The sequence below is a fragment of the Mandrillus leucophaeus genome, unplaced genomic scaffold, assembly GCF_000951045.1.
Source record: "Mandrillus leucophaeus isolate KB7577 unplaced genomic scaffold, Mleu.le_1.0 Scaffold845, whole genome shotgun sequence".
Classification (NCBI taxonomy): Eukaryota; Metazoa; Chordata; class Mammalia; order Primates; family Cercopithecidae; genus Mandrillus; species Mandrillus leucophaeus.
Window position 1 is genome coordinate 385,336 of NW_012109197.1, and position 21,772 is coordinate 407,107.

General features: G+C 50.7%; 2 protein-coding genes across 3 annotated transcripts in view; one reads left to right on the forward strand and one right to left on the reverse strand.

The window, feature by feature from the left end:
• The window catches only part of SIRT3 (sirtuin 3), a 22,434-nt gene extending 8,293 nt beyond the window's left edge, over positions 1-14,141 (forward strand). The window contains exons 5-7 of the mRNA XM_011968487.1: positions 5,991-6,152; positions 10,944-11,153; positions 13,563-14,141. Coding sequence (XP_011823877.1) covers positions 5,991-6,152; positions 10,944-11,153; positions 13,563-13,583 — 393 coding nt within the window. The 3' untranslated portion in view covers positions 13,584-14,141. The remainder of the gene's footprint in view (positions 1-5,990; positions 6,153-10,943; positions 11,154-13,562) is intronic.
• Positions 14,142-15,182: 1,041 nt separating this feature from the next.
• On the reverse strand, positions 15,183-21,639 carry RIC8A (RIC8 guanine nucleotide exchange factor A). 2 transcript variants are annotated; one of them, XM_011968486.1, is made up of 10 exons: positions 21,394-21,639; positions 21,010-21,057; positions 20,331-20,921; positions 19,671-19,762; positions 18,936-19,086; positions 17,764-17,859; positions 17,528-17,672; positions 17,307-17,451; positions 16,871-16,990; positions 15,183-16,055 (listed from the first exon to the last, which is right to left on the reverse strand). In XM_011968486.1, the coding sequence occupies exons 1-10, from the start codon at positions 21,475-21,477 to the stop codon at positions 15,935-15,937; spliced, it is 1,593 nt and encodes a 530-aa protein (XP_011823876.1). In that variant the 5' UTR covers positions 21,478-21,639; the 3' UTR covers positions 15,183-15,934. The 2 variants fall into 2 exon arrangements, with proteins under 2 accessions (XP_011823876.1, XP_011823875.1); XM_011968485.1 differs by having other exon boundaries at positions 17,528-17,690.
• Between the last annotated feature and the right edge of the window lie 133 nt (positions 21,640-21,772).

Here is a 21,772-nt window from a genome sequence, read left to right on the forward strand (position 1 = left end):
CAGGATGGTCTCGATCTCCTGACCTCGTGATCCGCCCGTCTCGGCCTCCCAAAGTGCTGGGATTACAGGCTTGAGCCACCGCGCCCGGCCTGGAGTTATTTTAAACTTAGTATTCTACAGCTTGATTTTTTACTGAGCAGTTTCATGGATCTCTTGTGTCAATACCCACAGTTCTGCTTACTCTTTTTATTAACTATAGAGTATTACATTTAGCCATTCATGTATTGTGGGACATTCTTTGATGTATGTAATTTTCACTATTAAAAATATAACAGTGATACCTATGCTTATGCTGCTATGTACTTCTGTATTTCTGTGGAATGGGTTTCTTAGAATAGGATAGAGTTGAAAAAAATCTTAAATAAAGATAAAACTCTGAAATGGAGACATGGCACAGGACTTTTTTTATTTACTTATTTTTTATTGAGGTGAATTTTTTTTTTCTTTTTTTTTTTTTGAGACAGAGTCTTGCTCTGGTCACCCAGGCTGCACGCAATCTCTGCTCACTGCAACCTTCACCTCCCGGGTTCAAGCAATTCTCCTGCCTCAGCCTCCCGAGTAGTTGGAACTACAGGTGTGTGCCAACACGCCTGACCCATTGTTTTTGGATTTTCAGTAGAGATGGGGTTTCATCATGTTGGCCAGGCTGGTCTCGAACTCCTGACCTCAAGTGATCCACCCAGCTTATTGAGGTGAATTTGACATAACTTAAATTTAACTATTTTAAGGTGTTCAGTTCATTGGCATTTGGTACCTTCACAGTGTGGGTACCCATCATCTCTATCAAGTTCCAGAACATGCTGATTACCCCAGAAGAAAACCTTGTACTATTAAGCCACCGCGCCCAGCTAATGGTTTTTGTATTTCTAGCAGAGATGTGATTTCACCACGTTAGCCAGGCTGCTCCTGCACTTCTGACCTCAGGTGGTTCACCCGCCTCAGCCTCCCAAAGTGTTGGGATTACAGGCATGAGCACTGTGCCCTGCCCATGTTTAACTTTTTTGTTTGTTTGTTTTGAGACGAGTCTCGCTCTGTCACCAGGCTGGAGTGCAGTGGCGCAATCTTGGCTCACTGTACCCTCCGCCTCCAGGGTTCAAGCGATTCTCCTGCCTCAGCTTCCTGAGTATCTGGGACTACAGGCGCCCGCCACCACGCCTGGCTGATTTTTGTATTTTAGTAGAGACAGGGTTTCACTGTGTTGGCCAGCATGTCTCCATCTCTTGACCTGGTGATCCGCCCACCTCAGCCTCCCAAAGTGCTGGGGTTACAGGCGTGAGCCACTGCACCCAGCCCGTGTTTAACTTTTTGAGGAGCGAATATACTGTTTTCTGCAGAAGCTGGACCATTTTACATTCCACCAACAGTGTGCAAGGGTCTCCTCTTATCCATATCCCAACACTTACTTTCCATTTTTTAATTACAGCTATCCCTGTGGGTGGGAACTGGTAACCCGTTGTAGCACTGATTGGTGTTTTCCTAATGATTCAGATATCAAACATCTTTCCATGTACTTTTTGGCCATTTGTGTATCTTTGGAGATTGAAGTCCTTTGCCATTGTTTAATTGTGTTGTCTTTTTTATTGTTAAGAGTCCTTTATATATTCTGGAAGCTAGATCGTTACCAGACACATAGTTTGCAAGTATTTTCTGCCATTCTGTAGGTTGTCTTTTTTACTTTCTTGATGGTATCTCTTGATGCCTGAAAGTATTGATTTTTGATGAAATTCAGTTTACCTATTTTTTTCTCACTCTTTTGGAATATCTGAGAAATGGTATCATTTTACCCCTATGTTTTCTTGTAAGAGTTTTATAGTTTAAAGCTTTTACATTGAGTTCTTTGATCCATTTTGAGTTAATTTGTGTGTGCTGTGAGGTAGGGATCCAGCTTCGTTTTCTTGTCTGTGGATATGTAATTGTTCCAGCACCGTTTGTTAAACAGAAACTGTGGTCTTGGCATTCTTGTTGAAAGTCAGTTGGCCTAGGTGTATGGTTATTTCTGGATTCTCAGTTCTATTCCATTGTTATATGTATATCCTTGTGCCTGCACTGTCATGTTTTGGTCACTATAGCTTTGTAGTAAGTTTTGAACTTAGGAAGTGTGAGTCCAGCACATATAGAAACTTAATATATGCGTATTATTCTTTTTATCAACTCATTCATTCATTGAATGACCAATTTATTCCACAGATAGTTTGGTCTGCTCAGTGCCAGGCCCTTTGCTGGGTTCTGTGGATGTGAAAACAAATTAAGGTGGAGTCATCCAACAGTTACAGTTGGGTGCCATACCAGTTTTACTGCAGATATGTACTGGATGCTATGCTGACTCAGCTGTAGGAACAGAGCAGGCTGGGAAGCACCTTGGAGATGAGGCTGTCTGGGTGTAAGAGTCTGTTTCTGGCAGCAGAGACCTGGAGTATGGGAGGCCTGCTTGCCCTGTTAGGATTTGAACTGTATCCTGACAATCATGGGAGGCATTGAAGGATATTTAGGCAGGAAAATGATGTGAAGGGATTTGCATTTAAAAGAGATTATGAGGGGCTGGGCACAGTGGCTCACACCTGTAATGCCAGCACTTTGGGAGGCCTAGACAGGCGGGTCACCTGAGGTGGAGAGTTTGAGAGCAGCCTGGCCAAAATGGTAAAATCCCATCTCTACTAAAAATACAAAAATCAGCTGGGTGTGGTGGTGCACCTGTAATCCCAGGTACTCAGGAGGCTGAGGCAGGATAATCGTTTGAACCCGGGAGGGGGAGATTTCTGTGAGCTGAGATTGCACCACTGCACTCCAGCCTGGGTAACAGAGTGAGACTCCATCTCAAAACAAAATAAATAAATAAATAAGAGAATAAAATAGATAATTTGGGCAACAAGTTGTTGTTAATTCCCCGCCTTTGTTCTCCTCCAGTACTGTGTTGGCTGTTCTGAATCTTTTGCCTTTTCATGTAAATTTCCGAAACTGTTGCTATCTGTTCTCTGCCTGTTTTATTTTTGTTGTTGTTGTTTGGGTTTTTTTTTTTTTTGAGACAGAGTCTTGCTCTGTCGCCCAGGCTGGAGTGCAGCAGTATGATCTTGGCTCACTGCAACCTCCGCCTCCCAGGTTCTAGCGATTCTCTTGCCTCAGCCTCCTGAGTAGCTGGGATTACAGGCGCGTGCTGCCACGCCCAGCTAATTTTTGTATTTTTAGTAGAGATGGGGTTTCATCTCTACTATGGGGTCAGGCTGGTCTCGAACTCCTGACCTCGTGATCCGCCCACCTCAACCTCCCAAAGTGCTGGGATTACAGGCATGAGCCACTGTGTCCGGCCTCTCTGCCTGTTTTTTAAGACTTTTGTCTTTGGAGTTTTGCAGTTTCTCCATGCTGGTTTTCCATATGAATTTCCTTTGATTTCTTCTGCGTAAAATTTGTGGGCCAGGTGGGCGCAGAGGCTCACGCCTGTAATCCCAGCACTTTGGGAGACCGGGTGGGTGGATCGCCTGAGGTCAGGAGTTCGAGACCAGCCTGACCCCATAGTAGAGAGAGACTCCATCTCAAAAAAAAAAAAAAAAATTGTAGACCTTCCTTGAGAAAAATAAAATAAAATTCTAGGCCAGGCGCGGTGGCTCATGCCTATAATCCCAGCACTTTGGGAAGCTGAGGCGGATGGATCACCTGAGTTAGGAGTTCGAGACCAGCCTGGCCAACATGGTGAAACCCCGTCTCTACTAAAAATACAAAAATGAGCCACGTGTGGTGGCACCCATCTGTGATCCCAGCTACTCGGGAAGCTGAGGCAAAAGAATTGCTGGAACCCAGGAGGCAGAGGTTGCAGTGAGCCGAGATTATGCTACTGCACTCCAGCCTGGGTGACAGAGTAAGATGCCATCTCAAAAAAATAAAATATAAAATAAAATTCTAAGCCCTGCAACCAACTGAATGGACCCCTCCCCTTGGTCAAGGGAACCCCAGAGAAACCTTGGAAGTCAGTTCCTGGCCATAGCAGGAGGGGAGGTCAGATGCGCCTCATTATACCCCTCCCTCCCCAACCACCATTAGGCTTTCTTCACTAAGGGCTAAACAGAAACCAACCCTTTTCAAAGACTCCATACTGCTAATGTGGATTACTGGCTTATCTTCCCAGATACAGATCAAAGACAAGATGAGATGAATGGTTCCTTCACCCTTCCCTGAGAGGTCTGCTTAGTTCTCTTCTTGTTTCCTTCTATCACTTCCTGAAGTCTCACAAGTACTTAACCATTCACCTCACAGCCACCCTCCCCCTTTGAAGGACCACGTATAATTACTAAACCTCCTGAGAACCTCTTGGGACAAAAACAACCACAGATGTGCTTGTGACTCATGTTTTTCCTGTGGGCACCCTCATGCTGGCTCAGCAGCCCTCGCTTGCTTGAGATCCTGAATCTGTGGGTTGGTGTCTTTCATGGTTGCTGGATAATACTCGGCCGTTATCTTGGGATATGCATTGCCCCTGGCCTGCTATCTGGCCCCTCTCTTTAGGGACCTCTGATTGAACCTACGTTAGGCCTTCTCTCTCCTGCTGTTCCTGATCACTCTTCTGTGCTGTCATTCTCCTCCTTGTGCTGCGTTCTGGGTGATTTCTCTGGTCTTTCTTCCGGTTTGCTAATATTGTGTTTTCTGTTATAAAGTCCTTCCATTGAGTGTTTGCTGCTTTCTTTTTTCCCAAAACCAACTCGAAACAGACGTTGAGCTTTAATTTTTTATTTCTGTACTTTTTATTTCTAGAAGTTCTGTTTGGTTATTTTTCACGTCTGCTACGTTATTTTTTAATAGTTTTGTATCTTTGATAGTTTTTTTTTCTTTTTTTTTTTGAGATGGAGTCTCACTCTGTTGCCCAGGCTGGAGTGCAGTGGCGCAATCTCAGCTTACTGCAACCTCTGCCTCCCTGGTTCCAGCAATTCCCCTGCCACAGCCTCCCAAGTAGCTGGGATTACAGGTGCGCACCACCACGCCTGGCTAATTGTTTGTGTTTTAGTAGAGACAGGATTTCACCATGTTGGCCAAGACAGTCTGATCTCCTGACCTCATAATCCGCCCACCTCGGCCTCCCAAAGTGCTGGGATTACAGGCCTGAGCCACTGCGCCCGGCCTTTAATAGATATTTCAAGTGCATCTTTTTTTTGCTTCCTTAATTTTTTTTTTTTACTATACCCCATGCCTCCAAGATAACAGTTTTTTCTTTTTAATTTAGATATAATACAGTTTTACTGTGTATCCAAGATTATCTGAAATCTTTTGTGGGTCTCTTTCTTTTGTCTTTTGTTTCTGTTGCTTCTTGCTGGATTGAGCCTGCTTAAAACAAGCCCCGTTAGCGGTAAAGGTTTCCCTTAGAAAGTCAGGTGTCTTCCTCTGTAACTCTCTCCCTTTTCCATCTGCTCCAAGGCATTACTTTATATTAGTCTTGACTCAGTGAAGTTGTGTCCACTTCACCTTGGCCAGTAGGGAAGCAGTGTTTGGCAGATGTTACTCCTAATAATGCCAGCCAGTGAGTGAAGCCGACCTAAAAGCCTCCCCGGGCTGAGGCAATGGCATGATCACTGAAGCTCAAACCAGAGACAGTTTCACCTTGTGACTGAATGATGTTCGGTGTAGGCCAAATGCCTGCAGACTACTGTTGGGGGACCGGTGTGGTCTACCAGGTGTTTTCTTAGCACCAGAATGTCTCTGGTCACCATCCCAGGTGTAGAGCACGGTGTTAGATACGCTAGATGCCTGCCGAAGTAATAATGGGTGAAACGTATGATGTCCAAGATTTGCTTTTAAATGCTCCAACACCTCCTCCCAGATTCTGGAGGGCTATGACACAATCAGCTGTGAAAACTGGTAATTCCTAAAGCTGGGTACATGGGGGTTCGTGATACCTCTCCCACCTTTTTTGGGGGAGAATGTTTGACACTTTAATAAGAACTTGTTGCCTTTTCCTTTTACAGGGTGTTGCAGGCATCTTCCTCAGGCCTGTTTTCTCTGTTTTCCAGGCTGACGTGATGGCAGACAGGGTTCCCCGCTGCCCGGTCTGCACCGGCGTTGTGAAGCCCGACATTGTGTTCTTTGGGGAGCCGCTGCCCCAGAGGTTCCTGCTGCACGTGGTTGATTTCCCCATGGCAGATCTGCTGCTCATCCTCGGGACCTCCCTGGAGGTTTGTCAGCCTGTGCAGGGAGGAGGCTGGAGGGCAGGGGAAGGGAGGGGTACAGAAATCATCTCATGGGCCCTTCCAGGGCTGGTGCCACTTTCGGAAAGTGAGTGGATTCAGCTGGGGTTCCAGGCTGAGGGAACAGCAGCCTGTGCGGGAGACAGGAAGGTAGGAAGCTGCTGGGCTTTGGAGGTGGTATAGGTGCGGATGGGGCACCACATGTGAGGAGAAGGGAGGAGGAAAGGGGGCGTCGGGATGAGGTGGAGGGGCAGGCCTCCCAGGTCAGATTAGGAATACTGATGCTGCGTTGGGAGTAGTGATAAATCCAAAGGGACTGGCCCAGGGACGTAGCTGCACCCTTGGGGTCAGAGAGGCCTTTGGGGAGTGGAGAGTGGAGCAAGCAGTGCCAGGAGGCTGGTCCTGAAGAAGGTGGAGCTGTGGTCACCTGAGGGACAGCGAGGAGGGGGACTGGACTTGCAGCCTGTGTTGTTTTGGGGGTGTGAGAAGGAGGCGTCTGGCTTGTTCTGTAAAGTCAGGGCATTTGCTGGTGAGGTGTGATTTGGGAGGGAGGATGCCCAGCTCGGATGCCCAGGTCTCAGGTGCCTGGGAAACGCCCCCTGGATGTGGCCAAGCAGCTGTTCTGCGTCTGCGTCTGAAGCTCAAGAAATTCCTAAAAGCTGTGATGAGTCACGCAGTGTGTGTGTGACTGGATATAGGCACCAAGGGCAGAAGGGCCAGAAAGACCTGTGCTCCGAGGGGCCCAGGGCAGCCGCAGGGCCCAGAGCGTATGTTTGTTCGGGCCTTCATTGTGTGCTGGGCCCTGCTCCAGTGCTTTCAACATCCACAGTCAGATGTCAGTGTAAGAAGTTATGTAGTTTGTGAGGAGATGATTGATGTTCTGGGAAAGATAACAAGTAGGAAAGAAGGGCTAGGAGGGTTGGGAACCAGCTGCAGTGTCAAGCCAGGCAGGTGGAGTTGGAGCTAAGAGTTTACCAAGGTGAGGGGGGTCTGGCAGGGGACACTGCACAGCTGACAAACAGCAAGGAGGGTGGGGCGACGTCAGCAGTGACGGGCACGGGCTGGAGCAGAGAAGGAGGTGGGGCACAAGTGTCATCTCATGGGAGGCTGGCGCTGCCTCAGAAGATGAATGGATTCAGCTTGGGTTCCAGGCCAGAGCTTGGAAGTTAAGAGGACTCCTTTGGGTGCTGGGCTGTGAGCCCACCACGGGGGCAAGACTAGGAGCAGCAGACCCAGCAGGGCCCTTGTAGGTAATCACCGGCTGGCACTGGCTGGGGGCCGGGTAAAGCCAGCAGAGGCTGAGGGGTGCTGGAGTCTGGGTGTGTGTGAACGCAGAGTGGGCGTGCCGGCGCGGTGCATGGGAGGGCGTGGGTTCCCAAGGACTCCAGGACTGTGGCTGGAGCAGCTAGAAAGATGGAGCTGCCATTTCCTGAGATGGAGAAGCCCTGGTAGGTGGGTTTGGGGGAGCTCAGGAACTCAGCCTTGTTTCCACGGATTTGAGGATGTACTGCGGACTGGAGGTGTTGAGCAGGTGGATATGAGTCTGGAGTCCAAGAAGGCCCAGAGGCAGGAGCTGGGGTGCTGGAGTGAGCAGACAGGAGAGCCCAGGGTGTGGACAGACATGAGAATGCCATGCTAGGCCTAGGATGGAGGGACAGACACAGCAGGAGCAGTCAGAGGGGCCATGGTGGTCAGCAGAGTGCGGGCTGAGAGCAGCTGACCATGCTGGCCACCAGGTGTGGACACTCGGACCACCAGCCGTCTTCATTATTGAAGTGAAATGAAAATGGCCTTTTTCCTTATTATAAGTACCATGTGTGTCTTTGAAAAGATTCATACAGGGCCGGGCACAGGGGCTCACGCCTGTAATCCCAGCACTTTGGGAGGCCGAGGCGGGCGGATCACGAGGTCAGGAGATCCTGTCTCTTATACACATCTAGATGTGTATAAGAGACAGAGACTATCCTGGCTAACATGGTGAAACTCCGTCTCTACTAAAAAAAAAAAAAGATACAAAACATTAGCCGGGCGTGGTAGTGGGCGCCTGTAGTCCCAGCTACTTGGGAGGCTGTGGCAGGAGAATGGCGTGGACCAGGGAGGTGGAGCTTGCAGTGAGCTGAGATCGTGCCACTGCACTCCAGCCTGGGTGACAGAGAGAGACTCCGTCTCAAAAAAAAAAAAAAAAAAAAAAGAAAGAAAATATTCATACATTATATAAAGATATAAAGCAAAGAATCAACTTTTTAATCCCACTAACTGTTAGCATTTTATTCTGTGTCCTCTCAGGTTTCTTTTTCTGTACAAATGCACACGTACAGATGGTAATTTTTAACTAAAAGTTGGACAGCACTGTACATTCTATTCTGCAGCCTGCTGTTTTCATGTAACAATGTGAGTCCATGGAGATCTGCTGCCTTGTGAATGCTGACAGTTTCCCTTATACGGACATGAGGTCCCACCTGAGAGGCCCATGTCTGTAAACACGGTGCCATCGTGAACTGAACGAGCTGGTGTCACGGATGGACTCTGTCTCATGTGCTTTGTGGACGAAATATTAATGTGTTTGACTATGGAGTACCACTCCGGATCCCCTTTAGGTGTGACATAGTATGTGGGGTGTAAACCATATGATCTTTTTTAAAATCTCAAAAATTCTGAAACATATTCAGCCACAAGAGCTTTAACATAGATTTTGTGGATTTAATACAAAGTTTATGTAAGCAATTTCTTACTGATGGACAATGACAATAAATTGTATATAATTTTTGTATTAAAAGTAATGCTGGGCCAGGCACTGTGGCTCACACCTGTTATCCCAGCACTCTGGGAGGCCAAGGCAGTAAGATTGCCTGAAGCTAGGCATTTGAGACCAGCCTGGGCAGTATAGTCAGACCTCGTCTCTACAAAAAATAAAAAGATAGCCAGGTGCGGTCTGTGTAGTTGCAGCTATTTGAGAGGCTGAGGCAGGAGGATTGCTTGAGCCCAGGAGTTTGAGGTTATAGTGAACTATGATCATGCCACTGCATTCCAGCCTGGGCAACAGAATGAGATCCCACGCTGTAGTGAATATCCCTGTGTGTCATCCTGATCTACCCATGCAAGTACTCCTGAAGGGTAAGTGCTGATAAATATTGAGAACTTGCCTTCCAGAAAGATGTAACAATTACATTGCCACAAACTGTGTTTTTGTGTAGCCATTTTCTCACATCCTCACCAAAACCAAAATCACACAAATCAAATTGGTTAAAAAATGCATGTGTGTGTGTGGAGGGGGGTGTGGATTTTGCATTTCTGTAGTAAAGAATGAAATTCATCTTTTCATGTTTATTGGCCAGTTGTGTTTCCTCTCTTTGGATTGTATATTTATATCTCTTGTCCATTTTTCATTGGGTCATTGTAAATTAGCAATATAAATTAGTTTTAATTTTAATAGAAATTAAATAATATAATATAAATCAATTTTAAGGTTAATATAAATTTCTTTTTTTTTTTGTTTTGAGACAGAGTTACGCTCTGTCTCCCAGGCTGGAGTGCAGTGGCACGATCTCGGCTCACTGCAACCTCCACCTCGCAGGCTCAAGCCATTCTCCTGCCTCAGCCTCCCGAGTAGCTGGGACTACAGGTGCCTGCCACCACGCCCAGCTAATTTTTGTGTTTTTAGTAGAGACGGGGTTTCACCATGTTGGCCAGGCTGGTCTTGAACTCCTGACGTCAGGTGATCCACCTGCCTTGTCCTCCCAAAGTGCTGGGATTATAGGCATGAACCACCGTGCCCGGCTATTAATAGAAATTTCATTATAAATTAGCATTATAAATTAGTTCATACATTATATGTTTATAAATGAGTTTATCAATTAGCAATATAAACTATTGTCATATGTTGTAAATATTTTTGCAGTTTTTGATGAGAGGTTTTTAAAAATTTTTAATTTTCTACATAGTAGTTTTATGTAGATACTGATGTAATAGTATTTACATAGTCAGATCTGTCATTTTCCTTTGCCTTATCTGACTTCAGTTTTCACATCTAAAATGTTTTTCCCTATCCTTACTTGTAAACTCTCAGTTTTCTTCAAGAACTGTTTTGTTTACATTGAAACCTTTAATCCATTTGAATTTTTTTTCAATGGGAGGTAGGAATGGAGCATTTTCCTCCCAGATAATGAGCCAGTTTTAATGCCATTTATTAGTGTGTCAATTTTTTACCTTGTTCCTCTTAAAAGACGCTTTGAGAGCTGTATGAAGAAGCCTGATGGCACCGAGCTAGGCCTCTCTAGAGGTTGGGTGGTGAAGACCATGGAGAGACGTAACAGTAACTCCTGCTTGGGGGCACCAGCTTCTCTGGGTGCCCGATGCTGGTGGTGGCTGTCACTGCAAGCAGGGCTAGCCAGAGGAGACGGACGAGTCTGTGCTGTCGTCCCTCTGTGGCATGCTGGGAGACAGCGAGCTGGGGAGGACGGGGAGAACAGAACGTGCTCACACAGAGGAGGTAGGAAGGTTGGATCCCTGATGAGCCTTGGAACAGAGGTGGGGAGAAGCAAGGATGTGTGGAAGCAGCAAGGAGTGGAAGAGAGGGAGGCTGAGGGGAGGAAAGAGAGTCACTGAGGCCAAGCGGCAGGAGCTTAACTGAAGAAATGAGATTGGTGGTGGGTTTTCTGTATATCGCCGGGTCTGACTGCCAGTCTGCTGCTCCTCCAAGGCCTCAGTGGCTGTGGCACGAAACATCCTGCGGGGCTTGTAGGGTGGACACTGTACCCTCACATTTGGGCCATTTTTCAGGTGGAGCCTTTTGCCAGCTTGACCGAGGCCGTGCGGAGCTCTGTTCCCCGACTGCTCATCAACCGGGACTTGGTGGGACCCTTGGCGTGGCGTCCTCGCGGCAGGGACGTGGCCCAGCTGGGGGATGTGGTTCACAGCGTGGAAAGGCTAGTGGAGCTTCTGGGCTGGACAGAAGAGATGCGGGACCTCGTCCGGCGGGAAACTGGGAAGGTACAGACGCTGAGGAGGACCATCCAAGGGGCTGCCCTCCTCACTGCTCTAGGGTGTGGTCCATCTGGTATGGAGCCCCACTGGCTAACACGGTAACAGTCGTAACCGATGATGCTGTGAATCCTGCACCAGGCGCTACCTGGACCTGATTGGGTATTACTTTCAATACCTCCATTTAGAGATGAAGAAACAGATGGTAACAGGCCAAGCAGGGACACGGTCCAGACACTCAGGGCTGATGAGTCTGTACTCTTAACAGACTGTAGGCGTTATCTTCACTCCCTAAAGTAAAGCAGCCAACAGTGTTCCTCTAAGGCCTGGTATGTGATTCTGAGATGATACGGGTTAAAGAACTTTGAGAAGCTAAAGTTCTCTGCATCTGTGTGGGATGAAGGCTCCATTAGTGATGCTTTTCGGAAGTAATTGGTATGAGAGCCATTGATCGATTATAATCCGCTGAGGAAAGCCAAAGGGGCTCGATGCTTTCTTTCTAAGAGATTCCAAACCGCCTGTAAATAAGTGAAGTTACAGAAAATGCAGTTTCCCATGAGAATCATGTAGCATGTGTAGCCTTGATATTAAGGGTTTTCAGTGGGAGGTAGCATTAAGCATTTAAAGTCCAGCGTTGCCGGGCGTGGTGGCTCACGCCTGTAATCCCAGCACTTTGGGAGGCCGAGGCGGGTGGATCACGAGGTCAGGAGATCGAGACCATCCTGGCTAACATGGTGAAACCCCCGTCTCTACTAAAAATACAAAAAAAAAAATTAGCCAGGCGTGGTGGTGCGCGCCTGTAGTCCCAGCTACTCGGAGGCTGAGGCAGGAGAATGGCGTGAACCCAGGAGGCAGAGCTTGCAGTGAGCCAAGATGGTGCCACTGCACTCCAGCCTGGGCGACAAAGTGAGACTCCGTCTCAAAAAAAAAAAAAAAGTCCAGCGTTATGATTACAGGCAGATGTGACACTGTCCAAAGGGGATTTCACCAGTGTATTAGTGTGTTCTCATGCTGCTAACAAAGGCATACCTGAGACTGGGTCATTTATAAAGGAAAGAGGTTTAATGGACTCACAGTTCCATATGGCTGTGGGGGCCTCACAATCACAGTGGAAGACAAGGAGGAGCAAAGTCCCGTCTTCCACGGCGGCGGGCAAGAGGACGTGTGCAGGGGAACTGCCCTTTCGAAAACGGTCAGATCTTGTGAGACGTACTCACTACCACAAGAACAGCATGGAAAAGCCCCGCCCCCATGATTCAGTGACTTCCACTTGGCCCATCCTGGACACGGGGGGATTATTACAATTCAAGGTGAGATTTGGGTGGGGACACAGCCAAACTGTATCCACCAGAATGTATCACAATTGATGCTCCTCTTGTCTTCCAAGGCAGGTGTCTTAGGAAATCCTGATCCTTTTTCCTCGTCCACAGCTGTGGCTGCCTCATGGCTCAGGGCCATGGGGTCAGCACTCTCCTCACCTCCACCAGTCCAGGACCTCCAGCCTCTGGTCGCAGGCTGATTTTTTACCAATCATGGTCACTTCATTATGGTAGCAGGGAACCCAGCTAACAACGAGACTTAAACGCTGAGGCGAGTGCCTCCTGGCCAGCTCACAAGGCAGCAGAGGTCTTAGATCAGTCCAGTAGGCTTTTTTGAGGGAGCCCTTTCCTGCTCTGACTTCCTATTTTCTGTTTTTTGTAACGGAGTTTCACTCTTATTGCCCAGGCTAGAGTGCAGTGGCGCGATCTCGGCTCACTGCATCCCTGCCTCCCGGGTTCAAGTGATTCTGCTGCCTCAGCGTCCTGAGTAGCTGAGATTACAGGCACATGCCACCATGCCCGGCTAATTTTTGTACTTTTAGTAGAGACGGGGTTTCACCACGTTAGTCAGGCTGGTCTCAAACTCCTGACCTCAGGTGATCCACCCGCCTCGGCCTCCAAAGTGCTGGGATTACAGGTGTGAGCCAGCATGCCCGGGCCCAACTTCTGTTTTCATAGAAAAGCAGATTATAATTCTGGTAGCTCCTGTGGGGTTTTGGAAGTGGCCCAACAGGATTTGAACTGTGTAATGTAGTTTCACACAAATGTACGTAAAATGGGTTATGATTTTTTGGTTTTTAAAGAATTACTATCCAAGGGGTTACTTTTCCAAATAGTGCATGGTTTTAAGCACACGAGCATCAGTACATCTTGATTTGGGCACTTCAGGTCCCTTAGAATGAGGCTCTCCGTTTAGCCACCCTGCTCTGCCCAGGCCTGCTGGGATGCTCTTAGCCTGCACAGCAGCAGTATTTGCAGAATGCAGCTTGTTTTGTGAGATATTTTGCATGTTTGCAGCTAGATCTGTTTGACCAGAGATCTGCTGGCCTGCCTGGGTGTGTTAAGAGACAGCTGATACCCTCTGTCTTCTGTGTTCCAGCTTAATGGACCAGAAAAATAGGATGATGGCTGCCCCCACACAATAAATGGTGACATAGGAGACATCCACATCCCAATTCTGACAAGACCTCATGGCTAATTTTGGTGAAACCAGAATATGTGAACTGAGTGGACACCGGAGGCTGCCACTGGAATGTCTTCTCAGGCCGTGAGCTGTGCTGCGCTGACTGGTAGGGCTGTGTTTACGTTCAGGGCCACCCCGTCACATGTACAAAGGAGCTGCCTGCCTGCCTGTTTGCTGTGTTGAACTCTTCACTCTGCTGAAGCTCTTAGTGGAAAAAGCTTTCTTCTGTGACCCTCTTGAACTGAACGGACCGACTGGAATCGCAGACCGAGTTTGCTTTCTGTGCCCAGGTGAAGGGCAAGCTCAGCATCTGTTGGTTAGAAGATCCAGACTTGGGCCGAGCAGCCCCCAGCCCTCTTCATGTCCCAAAGTGTAGTCCTGAGGCCCTGGTGCTGCACTTCTAGCATGTTGGTCTCCTTTAGTAGGGCTATTTTTAATGAGAGAAAATCTGTTCTTTATTTCCAGCATGAAATACATTTCATCTCCTCAAAAGGACTGCAAGGTTGACATGAGTTGGAAAGGGAACCCTGGAATACATGGCATCCCCTCTATTGGAACAGTCTGAGGACTGAAGGCATTTGTCCCTGGATTTATTGGAGATGGCCCAGCTCCTCCCTCTGAAGGTGGTCACATTATGTTGACTTTCCATACTCAGCCTCTCCTCCAGAAACAGATTGGTTCCAGAACATTCCAGCACTTTCTATCTGGTCTCCTTGTCCCCACACTAGTCCCCCTCCCCCAGGGCTTCCTCCAGTGACAGTTAGAGCTAATCTCTGAGACAGGGAAGGCATTACTCACTTCAAACCCAGGCTGAGTCCTGGCCACCTGCTGGATTGTGACATATGAGGTGGAATCCACTGAGCTCCCACTTCTGCACAGGCTCCTTCTGGGGCAGCACCAAGGCCCAGCTCTGATGGCTCGCCCTGTCAGGCACCAGCTGCTTCCTCCTGGGCTCTTACCCACATGCACATCCTCCTTCCTAGCATCAGATTACCTGCGTATTTCCCCAGACAAAAGCACTTCCCATTCCTGAACCTTGCCTACCCTGGGCTGAGCTGATTTAATGACAGTGACTCCCAGGAAGGGGGTCCTGTGACTTTGCTCTGGTAAGAACAAAAGGTGGAACTGGTGACCTAGGAAAAGTGTTGAATTCTAAAAAGAATGAAATTAGTTTCTAACTCTAGTTAATGTTCCTTTTTTTATTTTATTTTTTTGAGAGTCTTGCTCTGTCGCTCAGGGTGGAGTGCAGTGTTGTGATCTCAGCTCACTGCAACTTCCGCCTCCCGGGTTTAAGCGATTCTCCTGCCTCAGCCTCCTGGGTAGCTGGGACTACAGATGTGTCCCACCACGCCTAGCACAGGGGCATATTTGTAATAGAGACGGGTTTTGCTGTGCTGGCCAGGCTGGTCTCGAACTCCTGGCTTCAAGTGATCCACCCGCCTCGGCCTCCCAAAGTGCTGGGATTACAGGCATGAGCCACTGTGCCTGGCCCCTTTATTTGATAATTTACACATATATTCACACATACGTTTTTGCCCAAAACTCTTTATTTCAAGATGACGTTTCTGTGGCTATGTGTGGTATGTGGTATAAATCTCAATCTATGGTCGCACGAGGGGCATTTTCCTTCTTGTAAGTGCAGTCTAAACCAGTAGGAAGGAGGTTTAATTGCCAAAACCAGTAAGAACTTGGGCACTGTGGGTACTACAGTGGGCAGGTGAACGAGGACCAAGGAGAATGTCTAAGAGGCCTCCAGCCCTGCGCTCGGTGAAGACAGGACAGAAACAACAAAGCATACATACCTTGGAAGTGTGTGTCCTGACATACTCGTATGGAAAGTTCTGACAGGTTCTTTCTCCCTGGGAAGTGCAGCACATGCCCCAACACACTGGCTCTGCCAGCGTGCCCATCCCAGATGTGCTTGCTTTGTGCACACCCACACCCAACCCCCTGCCCTCCCATATGCTCTTCTGTGTGTCCAGGTAGGCCCTGCCCTCAGGCAGCAGCTTCTGAACACATTCCTCTTGGCACAGACAAAAGAAAGTACTTTGTCTGTGGAATTCAAGGCTGAGCCCCGAGTTCTAGCACAAGAAGACCACTGCAGTCCAGAGATAAGAAACTGGACCAGAGGCAAATCATGAACAGAACCTTGGGAGTAAAGAGAAGGGGTTTCTAAGATGGAGAGAGGAGCGTGGAGCCAGTGGGATGTGGCTTCCCCAGGTTGCAACCCCAAGGAAGTCTCTGGAAGCAGCACCAGTTCTGATGGGAGAGCAGAAGAGCTGCCATCCTCAGTCAGGGTCCGAGTCAGGGTCTGAGGAGAGCTGCTGCTCCATAGTCTCGCACATGGCATCCTGCAGGGACGTGAGATGACCCCGGGGACTCATCCCCATTGGCTGGATGACTCTGTTCCTGTGGGGAAAGGTGCAATGGGGCTGGGGAAGGGGCCCAGTTGGCCAGGCAGGGGTCCTGCTCACCCCTGGCTGCTACCTTCCTCTTCACCAAGTAAGCTGCTCTCATTTACGGGGGAAGCCTGGTTGGACCTTCCGTTAATTGGGCCCAAATCCTAACTGCTACCTCATGGCTTTAAGCAGTTTCTTAATTTAGACATCTAAATTGGTCTTAAGCAGTCTGTTCATTTGGACACTGGGCCATCTCCAATAAGTGTAGCAACGTTAGACGGTCTCTTTTTTTTTTTTTGAGACGAAGTCTCACTCTGTCGCCAGGCTGGAGTGTAGTGGCACAATCTCAGCTCACTGCAATCTCTGCCTCTCAGGTTCAAGTGATTCCCCTGCCTTGACCTCCCAAGTAGCTGGGACTACAGGCACCCACCACCACGCCCAGCTAACTTTTTTTTGTATTTTAGCAGAGACAGGGTTTCACCATGTTGGCCAGGATGCTCTCGATCTCCTGACCTTGTGATCCACCTGCCTCAGCCTCCCAAAGTGCTGGGATTACAGGCGTGAGCTGCCATGCCCAGCCTTAGACAGTCTCTTAATTTCTCTGGGCCTCAGTTATCATCTGTAAAATGGGCACAATACTGATCTCAATATACCCATCCCCTGGGGGGATTTCCTCTAGGGCAAGTGATTTCAAACATCAGCAATGCAACCTAACACCAGGATCCTAAGCTCTCCTCTGATCCTACCTCCTGGGGCTCACAAGACAGGATGTGGGTCAGCTCTCCCTTCTCCCAGCTACAGGCCCCTCCTCATCATGCCACACACCTGGAGAGCTTGTCAAACATGGTCACCAGCTTCATGGCCTCGTGCTCCTTCTGCTCCTCCGTCATGCCCTCCATAGGGTTAGGCGGCTTCTCCTCCACCCTCCCGGTCACCGGGTTTATGCTGTTTCCCAGCAGGTGGAATGTGGGGAATGCATTAGTGACTCTCTAGGACAGGAGGCAAGCCACCTCTTTTCCCAGTGGGGTGAGGTGAGCAAGGCAACTGCAGGAAGAGGCCTCCCTCCAGAAGCGGCACTGGTAACCAGCAACTGCCACCTGCCATCTTCTGGTATCCCAGATGGCACTCAGGGACAGGTGCTTGATTCTGGAAGGTCTTGCCCACTGGTCATCCTGTCCCACCCTACAGTGGTCCACATGGATGTTGAAGCAGGGACTAGGGGCTGTGAGTGGAGACCCGAGGGGGTGTTGGGGGCACACACCTGGCCTTGGCTTCCTTGTACTCGTCTGTGTCTGTGTCCTCATCCTCCGAGTACTGGCCCTCAGGCCGGCCTCCCGCCATGAGGCCCCTGGCAGCCAGAAGGCCAGCAGCATTCCCATAGCCCGTGTACTTGATGAATCGGGGCACTGGGGGGCAAGGCAGAGGTCAGTGTGCAAGCCTGGCTGAGGTGGGGGCGCTGGGACCCGGATCTCCATAACTCACCACTCTCAGAGCACAGGACAAACAAGAACTCGGCGGCCACTCTCTTCACATCTGTGTCCAGGTGTGTCATGAGGCGGACAAGCTTGTTTCGCAGCATCTCCCCAACCTCAGGCCGTGTCCTCACATCCCGCAGAGGGGGCAGCACCTGGGGAGGTGGCCGTCCCTAAGCTTGGGCTTGGTCTGTGATCAGGGCCGAAACCACATCCCCCAGGAGTGCCAGCTCCTCAGTCTCATACCTGGGCCTTCAGGAACTTCCTGGCTGGGCGGTGCATCCGGGCACATTCGGTCAGCACGCTCAGCACGGGAGCTACGCTCTCCTTCAGCCTGTGTGTCTGTAGAGGAGCCTCTGTCACCGTGGCTGTGCTCCTGCCTAATTTGAGACTGGCGCAGAGTTACACCCCCCACCGCCCCTTCCCACCAACATACACAGCAGCTGGTCCTGGTGGCAGAGGTTTGGGAAGAGGCCCCTCTGCAGTTAGTCAGCGGAAGGCCAAGAATGGGTGGTGGGTGTCTGTGTCACTTTTGAAAAGGACGGACACAGAGCTTCACTCAGAGGTACTTGTTGTAAGCTTGGTGACTTGGGAGAAATAACTGCTTTAAGTCTAATTACCTCAACTCTAAACCAGGGCTGGGAAGAAAACACAAAGCAATTAAAGCTTTAGACTGGCACACACATTGCCCTCAGATGTTGGTGGCAAAAAGAAACGAGAACCGAATCCCCGCTCTGGGTACTTCATGGACAGAGAGCAGGGAGTTCCTTACCCTCCGAGCATAATGTGCCTGGACCCCAGCACCAGCAGTGGCAGCGACAGCGACAGGCACAGACAACCCCCAGGCTGTATGTCCAGTGCCAGCTCCCTACCCTGACTGGCTCACATGCACCATGTGTGTCCCCTGCTTAGGCAGGTAGATTCCCGAGAGGTCTCCTAAATCTCGGTTTATTGTGCTCCAGCCTGCTTTCTGCACGCTCCTGGAGGATGGTTAGAGCCCTAGCTGTCCAGATGCCCTGTAGTGCAGTCACAGGAATCAGAGGGAAGCTTTGATCTGAGGTTCCTATGGGTCTCCTCAGGATGTTGAGGGACAGCTATGCTTGTAATCAAGGGCTGCCTGTGTCTGAGAGTTAAAAGCAGGGACTCGGGGGCTTCTCAGGACCACTCAATAAAGATCCACAAAGATTTAAGAAGTGAAACCTTCAAGTGTGTGGAAGGTGTCCACATGCTTCTCATGAAGGAAGGGTCTAGCTTGTTGCCAGGCTGGACCACAGAACAGCCGGAAGAATCGCCTGTATCACACCACCAAGATGATTTCCACTTACCAATGTGGCCAGTGTAGAAGCACTGACCACAGCTGTGCAGGAGAACCAGTGCCAGAGCCACTGGGGGAGCCTGTACAGCCATCCCCAGCCTACCTGGTGCAAACGCTTCTCTAGGAAGATGAGGAGGGCACGAATCACATCCATATTCACTCCCATGAACTCCACGGAGTCTCCGTGTGGCTCCAGGGTGAGGAGAACATCCAGACACTTGAGAGGCAAGTTCCCCAGGAGGTTCACTGCGTGGCTGAGGACAGAGGGAGGTGGGGGTCTCAATAGGGCTAATCTCTCAGCACAGATGTAATCTTTGTGCCCCCAATGAACCACACATTACATGAGCTGGCATCTGAGGCCCAAAGGGGCGGCACTGGGGACCAAAGCCAAGGGCAGGGACTGATCTGAGAGGCACTGCCACTCAGCTGTACAGTGGGGTCCCCTGGGGAAGTGGGGGCTGAGACACCCTGCCTCCCCTACCCTGTCTGGGCCAAAGCGCCAGACCATCTCTGGAAACCACACCAGCCAAGGGGCAGGTGGACCAAGAATGGGGACAAGGAGCCAATGTGCCCTAGTAAATACCACACTGTTGCCACTACCCAAGGCCCAGGTGGCACATTCCTGCCCCCAAATTCATGGCTGTTGTCCTGGCCACATATTAGAAGCACCCAGTATTCTCTGGAAACACACCGATGTCCAGTCTCACTCACCCAGACAAAGTCAGACCCTCTAGGGTGGGGCCTGGGCTCTCAGGTGGTTCTGGTTCACGGCCAGGGTTGAGGACGACCATCTAGACATGTGGACACACTTCCCTCCCAGAAAAAGCCCCATCCTCACCCATGGAACTCCTCTGTGCGGTCTCCAGCAGTAGCAATCATCACACAGTGCCGGAGAAGGGTCCCCAGGTGTCGGTAAAGAGCAGCGTCTTCCTGACCAAAGAAAGAAGGGTTCCTGTGAGGAGCCCCGCTCATCCCACTGCTGCCTGCTGAGGCTCTACTGTCTGTTGCACTCCAGAACTGTGTGGCAATGACTGTGCACCTCCTGTACTGCACACTTGGTCCCCTGGGGTCTCCTAGGTGACTCTGGCTAGTGCTGGGGGCAAAAGATGACCACTGCTGTCTTCCTAAAAACTCTGTGAGTATTCTTCTAAGAGCACGTCCCTGATTAGGAATGTTAACACACACCCTTGGGATGAAGTCACACTCTGTCTCAGCCCCACTCACAGCCTCATGGTGGAGGATCTCTTACAGTCTCCCCGGAGAGCACACAGCCCCCTGCCAGGCAGCAAGAGCCAGAAGGGGCCTCTACTTCCCTCAGAATCCTCCCCTAAGGTCCCAGCCCAGAACTGGCATCTCCTTGGCCTTGTCCCAACACGCTGGGAGGTCCTGTCCTCTCCATGTCTGACACCCAGAAACCTGAAGGTACCCAGTGGGAAGCAGGTCCAGGAAATGTTGGAGCTGAGTTGAGACCCATCCATGGGTTGAGGTCAGCGCTCACCTCGTCCACCTCCCCCTTGATGGAGTCGAGGGTGATGTTGAAGAGCACTTTGAGGATCTCCATGGCCCGCTCAGTCTCTTGGGAAGGAAGGAGCTTGGGTGGGTTCCCTTCAGGAGTCACCCCCAGCGTCAGCTCCAGTGTGTCAGTCAGCAGATGCACTCCTTTCAGCTCCTGAAACAGCTGCTGGCGCACATCGGTGCGGAGTGCCGTTAGCAGGAAGAGGAGCCTCAAGTCAAAGAACTGGACATCGTGGGGGAAGCTCCTCTCACGGTACAGCCCCACACGCTCTGTGAGCTTCACCACTAGGCGGGCCTCTGCTGCCAGCATCTGTGCCACAGGGCTGCTGAGCACGAGGTTGCACAGGCACTTGAGGGACTCCAGTACAACATCCATGTCGGGGGAGTCTGGGACGGACCCCTCAGAGCCAGAGATGTCAGCATAGCAGGCCAGTGCCTGCAGGCTCTGGCGACTGGTGAACGGGTCCAAGCAGTTGCGGTCCCGGGACAGGATTCGGACACTCTGCAGCCAGGTGACACGGTGGGAGGGTGGCAAGCCCTGTTCCAGGACGGAGACCAGCAGCTCCGCCAGTCTCTGTGGGCAGGGAGAAGAGCGGCTCCACCAGGGCCCTCTTCCTGGGGCCACCCGTCCCTGTCCCTTTACCCCTCGGGCCAGCACCCACCTTCCGGTCCTCCTGTTGAGCATCATCAAACGTGAAGCTCTGGGAGTGCTGCAGAGAGAACGAGTGAATTCAAGTCCACAGAGGGGCAGTATCCGCGCCCGCTGATGGGGGGCGGCCTATTGGCCTCTAACTCAGGCAGCAGCCACTGCTCAGAAGGGGTGGCAGGGTCTACACTCGCCCCCATCGCTACACACCTGCCACCCAACGGGTGCACCCCAGACACTCTCCCCCCAACACTGCATCCCTGACGTGCCACCCCCACCCCGCCGCGTCCCCTCTGCTTGCTGACACAACCCCTGCCTCACCCACACCGTCCCGACCACCCGCGCACGACCCTGCCCCACCCCCTCCGTGCCCGCCCCCCGGCCTCAGGCGGCCGCTCACCTCCTGGTTGTACGACCGCAGAGCTTCCATAATCACATCCTCCTTCCCCGTCTCCACGGCTTCTGCAACCGCCCGGGGCTCCATGGCGCCCCCGGAACCCGGCGCGGGGAAGGCGGGACGGGCCCTTCCTCAACCTTTCCGGGCCGCAGTTCGCCGGCCCCGCCCTGGCCCAGAAAGCCCCGCGCCAGCGCGCGGGGGACGCCGGGACGGGACGCGGCGTCTGGTGGCGCTTCAAGGGGGCGCGGCCTGAGGCAGCACCGGCGGCTCGGAGGTTTTAAGACCCGAGTCGGGCCGAGTCGCCCTGAACCGAACTGACCCCCCTCCTTGTGACCGGGGCTTCTTGGGCCGGAATTTCCAACAGGAAAGGATCTCAGCCCCC

Coding starts and splice junctions, on each gene's coding strand:
- RIC8A (XM_011968485.1), bottom strand. CDS start 21,477: ATGGAGCCCCGGGCGGTTGCAGAAGCCGTGGAGACGGGGAAGGAGGAT. Junction 17,452..17,527: donor TGTCCTGTGCTCTGAGAGTG/GTGAGTTATGGA, acceptor CTTGCCCCCCAG/TGCCCCGATTCATCAAGTAC. Junction 16,056..16,870: donor ATGTTTGACAAGCTCTCCAG/GTGTGTGGCATG, acceptor CTTTCCCCACAG/GAACAGAGTCATCCAGCCAA.